Consider the following 13,636-nt stretch of genomic DNA (forward strand, 5'->3'; position numbering starts at 1 on the left):
CCCTAATAAAATGATAAAAACAACAACAACAACATCTCTCAACGAATGAAGGTGCCCTGGCGGCGCAGAGCTGCCGCATTCAGCTCCCAGTTGACAGGACAGGGGTTCAACTGTCCGAGCCACTCCCTGCGAGAGGATGGACAGCCACTGCCATAAAGATCACAGCTTGGGAGATTCTGTGGGGCCATTGGCTCTGCCGTGTAGGTTCACTGTGATTGGAAATGAGTTGGTGGCAATGAGCTCGGTTTCCACCTCATTGGTTTTCACCTAATGGGACACATGTGGTTGGGTATCCTCTTGACAGGCGTAAATGTTCACAGGGCAGTGTTTCCCAAACGGGGGCAATTTTGCTATCCTGAGACATTTGGCCCTGTCTGGAGGCATTTTTGACATCACCATCTGGAGTGCTACTGGCATCTAGTGGGTAGGGTGCAGGAGTGCTGCTCCAACAGCCTGCAGTACCCAAGGCTGGCCCTCTGGCTCCAAATGTCAATAGTGTTGATGTTGAAAAACCCTGTCATGAGGTTTAATCTATAAAATGCCAAGTCGAAACCATAATAGCAATCACAATAATAACATACAAATATCAAGAGAGGACAACAGCTTGTTTAAAATCCACATATAAGCACGAGTAATTCCACTCTTATCTAATGACTATGGTGCAAAATGAAAGGATCTTATCTAGCCTATGAACACAAATTTAGCATAAGAAATATAAAGTAAAATGTCATTGATTTTCCAATTGAACCTCAAGCAGATCAATTCCAACCAACATCCATTATTGTAATACAAACCTAGTTTTTTCTAATACTAATTCCCACTGCTAAGTAGAAATTGCCCACCAGTATGAAGAGACTGTATGATGCATGAATATCCCTGGCTTAATCTGGCAAGAGTTTATAGTGGTCGTTTCAATGTGGAAGGAGCTGGATAAGATGTGAACTAAAGAAGATGTGACATTCTTATTTATCGGGTTCGAAAAGAGCAAATGTTTTTTCAAGATGGGGAAACTGACGCACATGTCAGGGCCCATGTGGCATGTGCATCCATCTCATCAGACTCCTCTGGGGTCCAGAAGTACCCAGGAGTTTTCCTTTCAGTTGGTGAGCAAGGTCATTCTTGGGACCAGTACCTCCCTCGTAGTCAGACACTAAGTACTACCTACTACTCAGACACCAAGAGAAATGAATCAGAGGAGGAAATGATACTGGGCAAAAGGTTACGACTTGACTGTGTTTACACAGGCTGTCAGTCTAAAATAGATGCTCCTAGAATTTGCTAGGCTCTGCTGGCTCCTGGTGGTTGATCTCCACACTCTGCTCCCCATGCGTGTGGGTGGTGCTGTAAGGGGCTGTCAGAGCAGCAACGCCTCACAGCGACCCTGTGTCCGACAGAACCCAGCACCGCCCACTCCTGCACCAGCCTCACAATTGTTACGTTTGCGCCCATACGTACAGCCACTGTGTGGGTCTTTCTCGAGGGTCCTCCTCTTTGTGCTGCCCCTCACCGTCACCAAGCATGATGATGTCCTTCTCCAGCACGGGGCTCGCCTGCCAACATGTCCAAAGTGCATGAGCCAAGTCTTCCTCCTCACTTCTAAGGGCCATTTTGGCAGTACCTTTTCCAACACAGAACTGCTCATTCCTTTGCCAGTCTGTGGTACTTTCGATATGCTTCACGCATATCATAATTCAGATGCATCGTTCTCCTCTGGCGTTCCTTATTCGTTGTCCAATTTTCACGTATGTATGAGGTGACTGAACCGCGAAACCCATACTGTTTGCAGACATGACAACTGGAAAGAAAGACACCAAGTTACATTTGCAAATAATTCACAAATATATGCTTTTAGCTATTGATGTCCGTGTCATGTTTTAAATATGATCACTAAAGACATGAAAAAACAGAGCAACAAAATCATGGCTACAAAGCCCATTCTGACTTAAGGCAAACCCCGTGTTACAGAGCAGAACTGCTCCATGGGCATTTCTTAATTGTGATCTTCTGTTTTGTTATCCGTATAATTAATTGCTGCTTTTAATTGTGTCACAAATATATGCAACAAAATAGTCTCCAATTCAACAACCTCTACATGGATAATTTAGTACCATTGATTATACTCCGTGTGTTGTGCAACCATTATTGATATCCTTTTCCAAATGACTTGACCGCTCGTCACATTGACTCGGTGTCCTCTAATCGCTCTTCCTCCTTCACCCGTGGTGGCCACAGGTCAAGTTTGGTTTCTTTCTTTTTTTTCCAGTAGTTTTCTTGATATAATATTCACCTATCATGCACTTCCATAGATAAATCGCTTTTTTAAGGAGTTGTATGTACATCATCACAATCAGTTCTAATGCTCGCACCCCAGTCTCACATTCACTGTTTGTTCTCTAATGCCCTTCATCCCTCTTCCCCTCACTCCACCTGGTCCCCTAGGTGCATCAGTTCTCGTCTGCATGCATCCAAGCAGTCTGTGCTTCATAAATGGGGAAGCCTAATGGGCACAATAAAAAACAAAAGCAAAATGAAACAGAAAGAAGAAAATAGTGATAACAATATAAAGATAAAAATAAAGAGTAAGAAAAATAAAATAAAATAAAGAGTAAGAATAAAAAGATCACCTATTATATTTTAAAAGCCGGAGAGAAATTTCTGTTGTGGACAAGTGAGAAATGTTTGAGGCTTGAGCAAATTCTGGTTAGGTCCAGAGGGAGGTCAACTCTTCAAGCATCATATTATATACCATGGTTCAATCCACTTTCATCAAGTTTACAGAGGGGAGCTGCCAGAGGCTTAATCTGACTAGACGGTCTGCAGACGGATTCTGGGCTCCCACTGTCCTCCACAGCCTTCCACAAATTGGACGTTCACAATTTAAGCTCTGATATTTTTCCCTTCATCATATTTGGATTTTGTTATTGTCATCTTCGGATCACACAGGCTGGAGTGCTTGTTCAAAGTTGATACCTACCTTAGAAGGCTGTTTGTTTGAATACAAGCCTTTAAGACCCAGGCACTATTCCAATTGATAGCCGGGCACCATCTAGTTAGTTGTGATCTGTACTATAAATCAGAAACAATTCAATAACACCTAACAATAACAACAATTTTTGGAGGAGCACAAGACCAGGGCTTTCATACACAGAACCACTGAGTTGGAGTCTCCAATTGCAAACCATTTACCCTACCTAGAGACTTTCTGAAGAGAATTATTCTTTATCTCTCTGAAATTCAAATGTAACTCGCTATCTGTTTTAACTGCTAAACGTACCCTACTCAGAACATTAGCATCCTGGCTACTGGGTGACTGCGAGGGATTCTGAAGCGTCACCTGGATTGGACAGAAACAAGGGTCGCGTTTTCTTCTCGCTGCAGATGGAGGAGTTGAGGATGGGTGCAGAGTATAGCATTTTGCAGATATTTGCTGTTCGTGCCACTAGATTGGGCATTGGCTATTTCTGAAGCCGTGATGAAAACTGCCCATGCTTAGTTAGCCAAGGGGTACTTACTTTTCTTCCTCTTTCTCACAATTCACACCACAGTCCAAATTATAAGGAGTTTATAAATAACTTCTGTTTATCAAGAGGCCTGTTTCCTCTTGTCTATAAAATTTGTTGTCCAAGCTTATTATGAGAAAGAATTGTGGAAGCTAAATGTAACACAAGAAATCTAACTGCTATTTCCTCACTGCCAAAACATCCCCATAAATCCCAGCAGTTTATAGATTCTGAAAAATGTCTTTCTATATCAACTGGTATCATTAGTTAGGGTGAAAAAAAATTAAAACTATCTCGAGACCACTGTGTTAGTCTGGGTAGACTAGAGAAACAAATTCATAGACACTCATATGTGTATAAGAAAGAGCTTTATATACAAGAGCAATTGAATATTTAGCAAACATTCCAGCCCAGTCCAGATGAAGTCCCGAAGTCTGACATTAGCCTATAGGTCCAGATACCAATCTATAAAGTCCTCTTCAGACTCACGCAGCACATGCAATGGCGCCAAATGCAGGAAGATCAAAGGCCAGTGGGTGGAAAGTTTTGTGGATCCAGTGGTGGTAGAGGTATCTCGGTGCTGGCAGGGCACCACATGGTTCCTTCAGCTCCAGGGCTCTAGCTTAGCTCCCTGTGTCTTGTCAGTCAGCACGCTTTGCAGGGAGTAAGCATGTGTCCTGCCTCCAGTGAGCTATTTATCTCCTTAGCACCTCCAAATGATGTCATGTCATCAAGCTGCGACCTGATTGACAAGCTAATCTCCACCCCTTCACTCATAAGTCTCAAAATGACAACAGATGATGTAACTACCACAACCACCAATCTTTCCTGATTTTAAACCAGGCAGTATTCCCTTACTCTGTTTCTGTAACTGCCTCTTGATCCATATACAAGGAACACATGAGCACAATTAAATGTTCTGGAATTCCCATTCTTCTCAAGATTATCCACAGTTTGTTATGATCCATCCAGTCACATCTATGCATCGTCAACAAGACACAAGCAAACATCTTTTAGGTATTTGATGCTTTCAGCTAAGATTCATCTGATATCAGCAATGATATCCCTTGTTCCACATCATCTTCTGAATCTGGCCTGAATCCCTGGCAGCTTCCTGTCAATGTACTGCTGAAATCGTTGTTGGATGATCTTCAGTGTAATTTTATTTGCATGTGATATTAACGATATTGTTCTATAGTTTCCGAATTCTATTGAGCCACCTTTCTTTGGAATGAGTACAAATATGGATCTCTTCCAGTCAGTTGCCCAAGTAGCTGTCTTCCAAAATTCTTGGCATAGACCAGTGAGTGTTTCCAGTGTTTCATCAGCTCTGAAATATTTCCATTTCTATCAATTCCTGAAGCCTTATTTTTCAGCTAATGCTTTCAGCACAGCTTGAACTTCTTCCTTTAGTACCATTGATTTTTGCTCATGTGCTGTCTCCTGAAATGATGGAATGTCGACTAGTTCTTTTTGGTACAGTGACTGTGCATTCTTTCCATTTTTAGATACTTCCTGAATCATTCAATATTTTGTCCGTAGGATCTTTCAATTGAAACTCAGGATTTGAATTTTTAAAATACTTTTATTGGGGGCTCTTACATCTCTTATCACAATCCATACAGTCCTCCAATGTGTCGAGCACATTTGCACATATGGCGTCATCATCATTTTCAAAGCATTCTCTTTTCACTGGAGCCCCTGATATCAGCTCCCCCTTTCTTCCCATTCCCTCCCCCGCCCACCCTCCCTCACAAACCTTTGATAAATTATAGTTTATTTTTTCCTATCTTACATCGTCCTTCGTTGCCCCTCACCCACTTTTCCATTATTCGTCCCTCTGGGAAGGGGCTCTAGTTTGATCTTTGTAATTGATTTCCCTTTTCTCCTCCTCTAATCCTTCTGGTATCTTTACTCTCCTGGTTGGTCCTGAGGAGTTTATCTATCCTGGAGTCCCTGTATTGCGGGCTCTTATCTGTAGCAGTGTGCATGTTCTGGTCTAATCCGACTTGTAAGGTAGAACTGAGGTCTTGATAGTGGGGGGAATGAAGCACCAAAGAGTTAGAGGAAAGTTCTGTGTTTCATCTGTGCTATCCTATACCCTAACTGGTTCATCTCTTCCCTATGACTCCTCTGTGAGGGGATGTCCAATTGTCTACAGATGGGCATTGGGTCTCCACTCCTTGCCTCCATACACCCATTCATCCTGGGTATGGTTTTATTCTGGGTCTTAGATGCCTGATACCTGATCCCATAGACACCTCATTATCACACAGGCTGCTGTGTTTCTTCCATGTGGGCGCTGCTGCTTCTCAGCTGGATGGCCGCTTGTTTATCTTCAAGGCTTTAAGACCCCAGATGCTATATCTTTTGATAGCCGGGCACCATCAGCTTTCTTCACCACATTTGCTTATGCACCCTTTTTTGTCTTCAGTGATCGTGTCAGGAAGCTGAGCATCACAGGGCTTGCATTTTTATTTCTTTTTCTTTTTTTTAGCTGATAATAGACCGTTGTAGTCTCTGCCACAAAGATCCATTTCTATTTTATTTTCCTTGGTGCTTTTTAAAAATCATTTTATTGGGGGCTCATACAGCTCTTATAACAATCCATCCATCTGTCTATTGTGTCAAGCACATTTGTACATATGTTGCATCATCATTTTCAAAACATTTTCTTTCTACTTGAGCCCTTGGTACATCAGCTTCTCATTTCCCTCCACTCGCCCCCCCTTTCCTCATGAACCCTAATAATTTTAAAATTATTGTTATTTTTTCATGTCATTACATTGACCGATGTCTCCCTTCACCCTCTTTTCTGTTGTCCATCCCCCTAGGAGGGGGTTATATGTAGATCATTGTAATAGGTTCCCCCCTGCTTCCCCCACCTTCATCTCACCCTCCTGGTATCCCTACTCTCATACTGGTCCTGAGGGGTTTATCTTTCCTGGATTCCCTGTGTTTCCAGCTCTTATCTGTACCTGTGCACATGCTCTAGTCTAGCCAGATGTGTAAGGTAGAATTGGGGTCATGATAGTGGGGGTGGGGAACAGGGAGGAAGCATTAAAGAACTAGAGGAAAGCAGTCTGTTTCATCAGGGTGCATCACTGCACCCTGACTGGCCCATCTCTTCCTTGTGACCCTTCTGTAAGGGGATGTCCAATTGTCTACAGTATTTAATTCTTTCAGTGTAAGATATGCTGAATGTGTCCTTCCTTTGTTGGTTTTCCAACTCTAGGTCTTTTCATATCTCATGACAATATTTTACTTTGCCTTCTCAACCTGTCCTTTGAAATTTTCTAGTTTAAAATCAGGAAATGTGTGCATAGGAGTTGTATCTTCTCACCGTACTTGTTCAATCTGTAAGCTGAACAAAAATCAGAAAGGCTGAATTGTCTGAAGGAGAATATAGTATCAGGATTAGAGCAAGACTTATTAACAACCAGCAACATGCAGATGACATGCATTTGCTTGCTGAAAATGAAAAGGACTCAAAGCACTTGCTGGTGAAATGCGTTGATTCTTGTTCAGTTTTCCTTATTCAATGTCCAAATTTCACATGTGAAGGATCAATGCATTTGAATTACAGTGCTGGAGAAGAATATTTAAAATACCACAGACTACTAAAAGAACAAATAAATTCTTCTTGGAAGAAGTATAGCCAGAAAGTTCCTTAGCGTCAAGGATGACGAGACATCATCCCATATACTTTGGCCATGTGGTCAGGAGAGACCAGCCCCTGGAGAGGGACCTCAAGCTTGGTGAAGTGGAGGAGCAGTGAAAAAGAAGAAGGCCTTCAAAGAGATGGACGGACACAGTGGCTGCAACACTGGGCTCAAACATCAGAACAATTGTGAGGATGGTGCAGGACTGGGCAGTGCTTCGTTCTGCTGGGTGTCGGTCACTATGAGTCAGAACAGACTGACTGCACCTCGTCACAACAGAACACCAAAGAGATCAAAGTAAGGAGAGATCCATAATGGTGATGATGATAATCATAGCAACCGAGAAAACATCTGTAAACTCTAGGCCCTAAAAACTGTAAGTACCATACAAGTGACATTTGTGAAGTTCATTTGCTCCAGAGGAACACTGATAAGAGTTAAAACAACAACAGCAAAGTTTCCAGAGAGCAGAAGAGTAATCTTTAGGTCTTTTTTCATTTGTTCCCGTCTGTCAACTCACAAGCGGTCTCTGCCTTTTCTCTCATGTCCACCCCTTTTGTCTAGCTGGAGGAACATCGTGCTGAGCAGAAGACCCTGAAGCTCTTACAAAAGAAGCAGGGACAACTGCAAAAGGAAAAGGACCAGCTGCAAAGCGAGCACAGCAGAGCCATCCTCGCCCGAAGCAAACTGGAGAGTCTGTGCCGCGAGCTGCAGAGACACAACAAGACTCTGAAGGTAGGCATCGCCTCACAAGCCACACACCTTCTGACATGCTGCCCGTCTGAGGGCCTCTGTCACTCCTGGGAGGAATGGAAGTTTGAGAATCAGACAGGCTTGTGTTCAAATACGAATCCTCACAATTTCCCACTTGTGGCCTTCCATAAACCTCCTGATCCTCTTTCCTCATATACCAATCCCATCAGATGGACCGGAAAAATTAAAGAAGACCACGTAAGTACCCACAACCTACCTGGCACAACATACCCTTAATAGAGCCTGTGCCTTTCCCCCTTATCATGTTGAGTGTTGGTTGTTGGTTTTTTAAGGTAGGGCTTCATTCTGCTATTGGGAATATAAATTGGTACAAATTGAACACGTTTTGTGTCTATAAGGAAGTCTGCCTATTACGAGATGAATTGGCACAAAGCTAATTGGCATCAGGAAGTAAGATTGAGAGCCAAAATGTCAATAGTCATCGGGGTTAAAAAAAAAAAAAAAAAGAAGCTACTTCAAAAACCACTGTGGCTCTTCAAATTAAATTGTTGAATTTTAAAATAATAGACTAATCTCTTCATTCCATCTGCAAGGGTTTCATTAATTAAAGCATGCGCCAGGGGCAGAGCAGTTAATTTGATTGTGCATAGACACGAACTCCATTCAAGGAAGCAAGATGTCGGTTTTCCCAGTAATGCTGTATGAGTCCACGGTACTCCTTCCAAAGGAGGACCCTGGAGCTTCTCACAAACAGTGATTAATTAGCCACCCGTATTCCTGTGAAGTGGTTATGATTACATGTGTTTAAAGGGAGATGCATTTTAAAAAGTAGACAACATCAGCTAGTATTGATGAAATCAATGAGGACAACTCATTCGCACCACGAGTTAGAGTAAAAAAGTAGAAGAGGATGATAGCTCCTCACTTTCCAAAGTGTTGCTGCTATCTGGGAAATGGCAGGCTAGTTTGATGGACGCTAAGGCTCCGTTGATACTTCCTGGGAGGCAGGCTCCTTGATTCCCTTAGATGATTGTGCTATGGAAGAGGAGAATTCAGGCTGCTAGGGGCAATCTGGGAATGGGTGCACCACCAAGAAATGTATTTCAGTCAGAGAATGCTGAGCTTTCTCCAACTGGTTTTCAGTAATGTTGCATAGTAGAGAGAGGAAAATGAAGTTAGACATAGTGGCAAGGTCTAGTTAACTGGCCAAAAGACGTAAAGGGTGGAATCATACCACTCGCTACATGTGAGTAGCACTCAGATGTAGAATGATGGAAATGGCAGGTACACGCAGCTGGCCTCAACAATGGCTCAAGTTATCAGCACCAAAATGAAATCAGTTATCCTTGTGCCATGAGTTGTGCTAACTGCTTTACATATATTAGTTAATCTTTGTAACTATCCTCTGAAGTGATAACGTACCCAATTACTGATGAAACTCGACCACCAGTCTAAATCAGTTGTCCAAGATTATGCAAGTTTTCAGCACCAATACGAGGATTCAAATTCAATTTTTTTCTAATTTCCCTTATTGTTTTCTTTGACCGGTGGGTCATTTGAGAAGGACATCATGCTTGGTAAAGTATATGGTTGGTGAAAAAGAGCAAGATACTCAATGAGATGAGTTGATACAATGGCTGTAACAGTGGGCTCATGCGTAGCAACAATTGGGAGGACTTGATAGTATTTTGTTCTGTTGTCCATAGCATCACCAAGAGTCAGATCCAAGTGGACAATACCTAACATCAACAATGCTTTAAATCGTGATTGTCTTATGACAATAAGTTTTAAACAGCAATATACATAGCTTTGAAATTTTGAAGGCAAAAAATACATTTTTTTCTATCCCGTTCTTTTTCCTTTGAAAACTCCAACCTCATGAGTTTTTGACTTTTATCTATTCTCCGACAGGCTCCTGAATCCCTCTTCATGTTCTTTACCCAGCTTTAATTGGCGGATCCCTTCTATTGATCTGTTTTCAAATTTACTTACTCTTTTTTTAGTCATCTGATTCTACTTTAAAGTATACATTCAGTATTTTTGTTTGGTTTGTTTTATTTCAAGCACTATAATTTTCCGTCTCTTTGGTCTGTTTTTGTAGCTCATTTTTCTTTCATGAAATTTTTCTTTCCATTCTCTGAGAGAATACGTTCTTTTACATCATTAGCCATAGTTGCACTTTTAAATTCTTTAAAATTTGTATCTGCTAATTCCACATTTGGGTCATTGTGGAAGAGATGTCCACTGCAGTTGAGTTTGGTCCACATTTTTACACTTGATCTTAGGCAAAACGCCGAGAAGCGATGGTCCACGTTTTTTAGGTTCTTCGTATGTTGAGTAATTTTAGATTGTATCTTGGCTGGTGTGGCTGTTATGTTCAGAGGCATCTGTATTCTATTTATACTTCTATGAAAAATGTTGAGTTTTTTGTTTTGGGGGTTTTTTTTAGGCAGGAAATTAACATTGTGCACTGTAAACTCTGTCTCGTGAGCAGCAACTCAAATCACAGGGCAATTCTTTTCTTCTTTTTTCTTAGCTGGCCTGCTTGAGTATTCCTTGAACATGGGTGTTTCAGGATCAGCCAGAAATGGGAATTTAGTTTATTTACAAAAAGTAGTGCTCTCCCTCTCTGACCCTCTCTTTGAGGAGAATCTTACCTCATCATCCATAGCTGCCATTGTTTGGAACTCTTCAGATTAGAAAAGATGGAGAGTTCTCTATAAAAATGTTACCCACCCCATGTAGCTGCCAACTGCAGTCTGCTGCCAAGTCAAAAGCTGTAAAAAAAAAAGAGAGAGACAGACAGACAGACAGACACTTACAATATGTCATTCCCGTTTTAGAAGTGTCCACTTCCAACGAGAATATTTTAAATTCTGTTTACTCTACAAAGCCTTTAAGACGTTTCTTGCATTTTAGCGCAGGCTTTATCATTATTTGCAGAAAAGTACGTGCATTTTGAGTTTGCATGGCCATAATGGAAGGAAAACAGCTTAAGTATAGCTGAATCTAAATTACACGGACTAGGGACTTGGACGAATACAATAGGAAAACTCATACCCTGTTTCCTCCACTCTAAATTTAAATGTCCACGATGTTTCTTGACATTGCTTCTTCAATGAGTCATACACGTCAAGTCCACAAAGTCTTACAGTGGAAGATAATTGAGTAAAGGACTAGGGAGGTCTGAGATGTGGGCTTGTTTCAAAAAAGACTACACTTATTTGAAGCGATAAATCTGAGCGTCACCCCGTGCTGAGCAAGATCTGCCTAGTAAGAGACAGGTACGTGTCCTGGGTCACATATTCCTGGTAAAGGCCTTGTTATCACATATTCCTAAGAAGGCCTTGTTATCACAGTATCCCAGAATTTTCCTGTGGAAAGGACCAGAGGAATCATCTCGTCCAAACTATTCATATGACCGTCTATAAATGAATAATTCACGGACTCATTAAATAAACATTCACGGGATGCTTATGGACTGCGTGCCAGGCACCTCATCCATTCTGAGCTACACGGTCATGCTTACAGACTTTGCCATCTCCGTTATTTCAGACTGCCCCTCAACATTATTTGCATGATTAATTTTCACAACGCATAAAGGGTTGGCTAAAAAGGGGGGAATTTTTATCTCAGACAGTGTCTAAGTGATTGCAAATTCCTCCTCAATAAACTCAAGCTTTGTAAGATTTAGCTAGATTCACATTTTCTCCCACTGACCAAAAAAAAAAAGTACCCTAATGTGAAATGGAAGCTGACATCTTGGGGGCCAGGACTGGGTATTCTAATGGTTTGGCATGGGGTTGATGCAATCCTAACATCTGTCTCTTCTTTGTAGCCAGCTGCCCGTGAATAAAATCTCCGTTTCTTTGTGGTGCAGGACAATTCTTTCACTTAATCATTTATTCATGGATGGAATGGTTATGCATGCAAATGGCATTCGGATCCCAGACTGCAGTTCTAAGCCCGTGAACTTACTGACTTCTAAGCAGACTAGAGGCAGTGAGGAGACCATTATATTCATACACATACTCAGTTCCTCTTAGCTGGTGACCATAATCCTTTTTAAGGAAATACATGTACTCGAAAGGCCCCTGTGTGGTCCACTTTGTGCTTGACTGTGAACCTAAAGGTTGGGGCTTCAAGTCCCCCCAGCGGCAGCAAGGTAAACAGGCCCAGCAACCTGCTTAATTAAGATTACCATGAAGGAAAACCCTATGAGGTGTTTCTGCTCTAACACATGAAGTCACCATCCGTCAGAATTGACTGGACAGCAAGTCACAACATACAGCCTGGGTTCCCATTCTGAAGCTTGGGGAACGAGCATCCTGTATCCTTGCCCTTCATATTAGAAAGTACAGAGGACTCCTGTGATAGTCCTAAGAAGTTGTCACTCAGTGAATGTAAAGAATGGATAAAATATTACTCTGGTATCAGAAGCCATTAAAATTAGGGAAAAGCTAATAGTGTAGAAGAAAGAGGAAATATGGTGATAAACAATTTCCAGAGTCTGTATTTTCAGTATCCGTTTTCACTCTTGAGCACATGATTCTATTACGTTAAAGCTTTGCACAATTACTTCTGCTTGAACATTATTGCTTTTCAAAAATCCTGTTACATAATTTGAGCTTGGGAGGCTACTAAGTGAGGAACAAATTGACTTGCCAACAGTGACGGGAGCTTTCATATTAACAATTAATCAGAACTGAAAGGAGTCCTAAAATAACTGTATCACTTGTCAGCAGGGTAAGTGTCTCTCTCTTTGGTGTGATGTAGCAAGATGAAGCCCTTTTATTCTGAAAGAAGGGGCAGCGCAATAGCAGAGTAAACACTTCTCAATGTAGAGATGGAGGAAATGCGGGCCCATTGTTAGTGGTTAGCGATGAATGAAGAGTTCTGATTGAGGAGAACAGAGAACAAAAGATGCTATAAAAGTTAATTTCCAATTCTTCGGTGTTAACAAAGCAGAAGAGGGGGAAATTAGATGTTTCCCTTGAGAGTTAAAGAAGATTTAAAACATAACATTGCTTTCAGATTCAAAATTTACACCCACCACTTCAATGACCCTTTGTGACACAGGAGATGATTGCCCTTTCCGACAGAGCTAACATAGCCAGCATATTTTCCAAGACTTCCTTTGTGGAACTTGGAGTCTTAGCATCGATCTCAACAGCCACCCCGGTCTCCTTGTTTAAACTTTTGAACGCAAGTGTTTCCTTAGAACAAGCTAACGCCATGGTCGCTTACATTTCCAATACCTGGGCCGCGCAACGCTGCAGTTCCTAGGTCATGGTTTCCATGTGTGCCCACCCAAAGTACCACACAATCGCTCCTCCATCCGCAAAACAGAGTGGCCTTTTGTTCAGGCCACGGCCAAGAGAGCAAAACGGTGTGAAGTGTGTTTGTGAGAAATCCCGGCCTTTCATTCCCTCGCCAGGAGACCTGTCATCTTTTCCACAAGCCTATCCATCACCCACTATCCAACTCCAGGCCCTGGCAGCACCTGCACTGAGGACCGTGTGTACTCGCGGTTGGAACCCTGTCCCCCCGACTTTTCCCGTGGGGCTGAGCACTGCTGGCTCTAGAGAGACCTGAAGATGGACACCCTACAGGCCTGTTTACCCAGCACATGGATCTCCTGTCCTAGGCCCCATCCTGAATTCTCTGAGCCCCGAGTGACTTTCTTTTTTTTAAAATAATCATTTTATTATTCAGGAGAAACAAATAATCAGGAGAAACAAATCCACGGCGACTCACGTA

General features: G+C 42.0%; 1 protein-coding gene across 1 annotated transcript in view; it reads left to right on the forward strand.

The window, feature by feature from the left end:
* TXLNB (taxilin beta) overlaps positions 1-13,636 on the forward strand; it is a 59,509-nt gene that overhangs the window by 21,216 nt on the left and 24,657 nt on the right. Inside the window, exon 4 of the mRNA XM_045294587.1 lies at positions 7,727-8,113. Within this exon, the coding sequence (XP_045150522.1) occupies positions 7,727-8,113 (387 nt within the window). The remainder of the gene's footprint in view (positions 1-7,726; positions 8,114-13,636) is intronic.

This window comes from Echinops telfairi, unplaced genomic scaffold (assembly GCF_000313985.2).
Source record: "Echinops telfairi isolate 266 unplaced genomic scaffold, ASM31398v2 ScPeMD7_3533;HRSCAF=4204_0, whole genome shotgun sequence".
Lineage (NCBI taxonomy): Eukaryota > Metazoa > Chordata > Mammalia > Afrosoricida > Tenrecidae > Echinops > Echinops telfairi.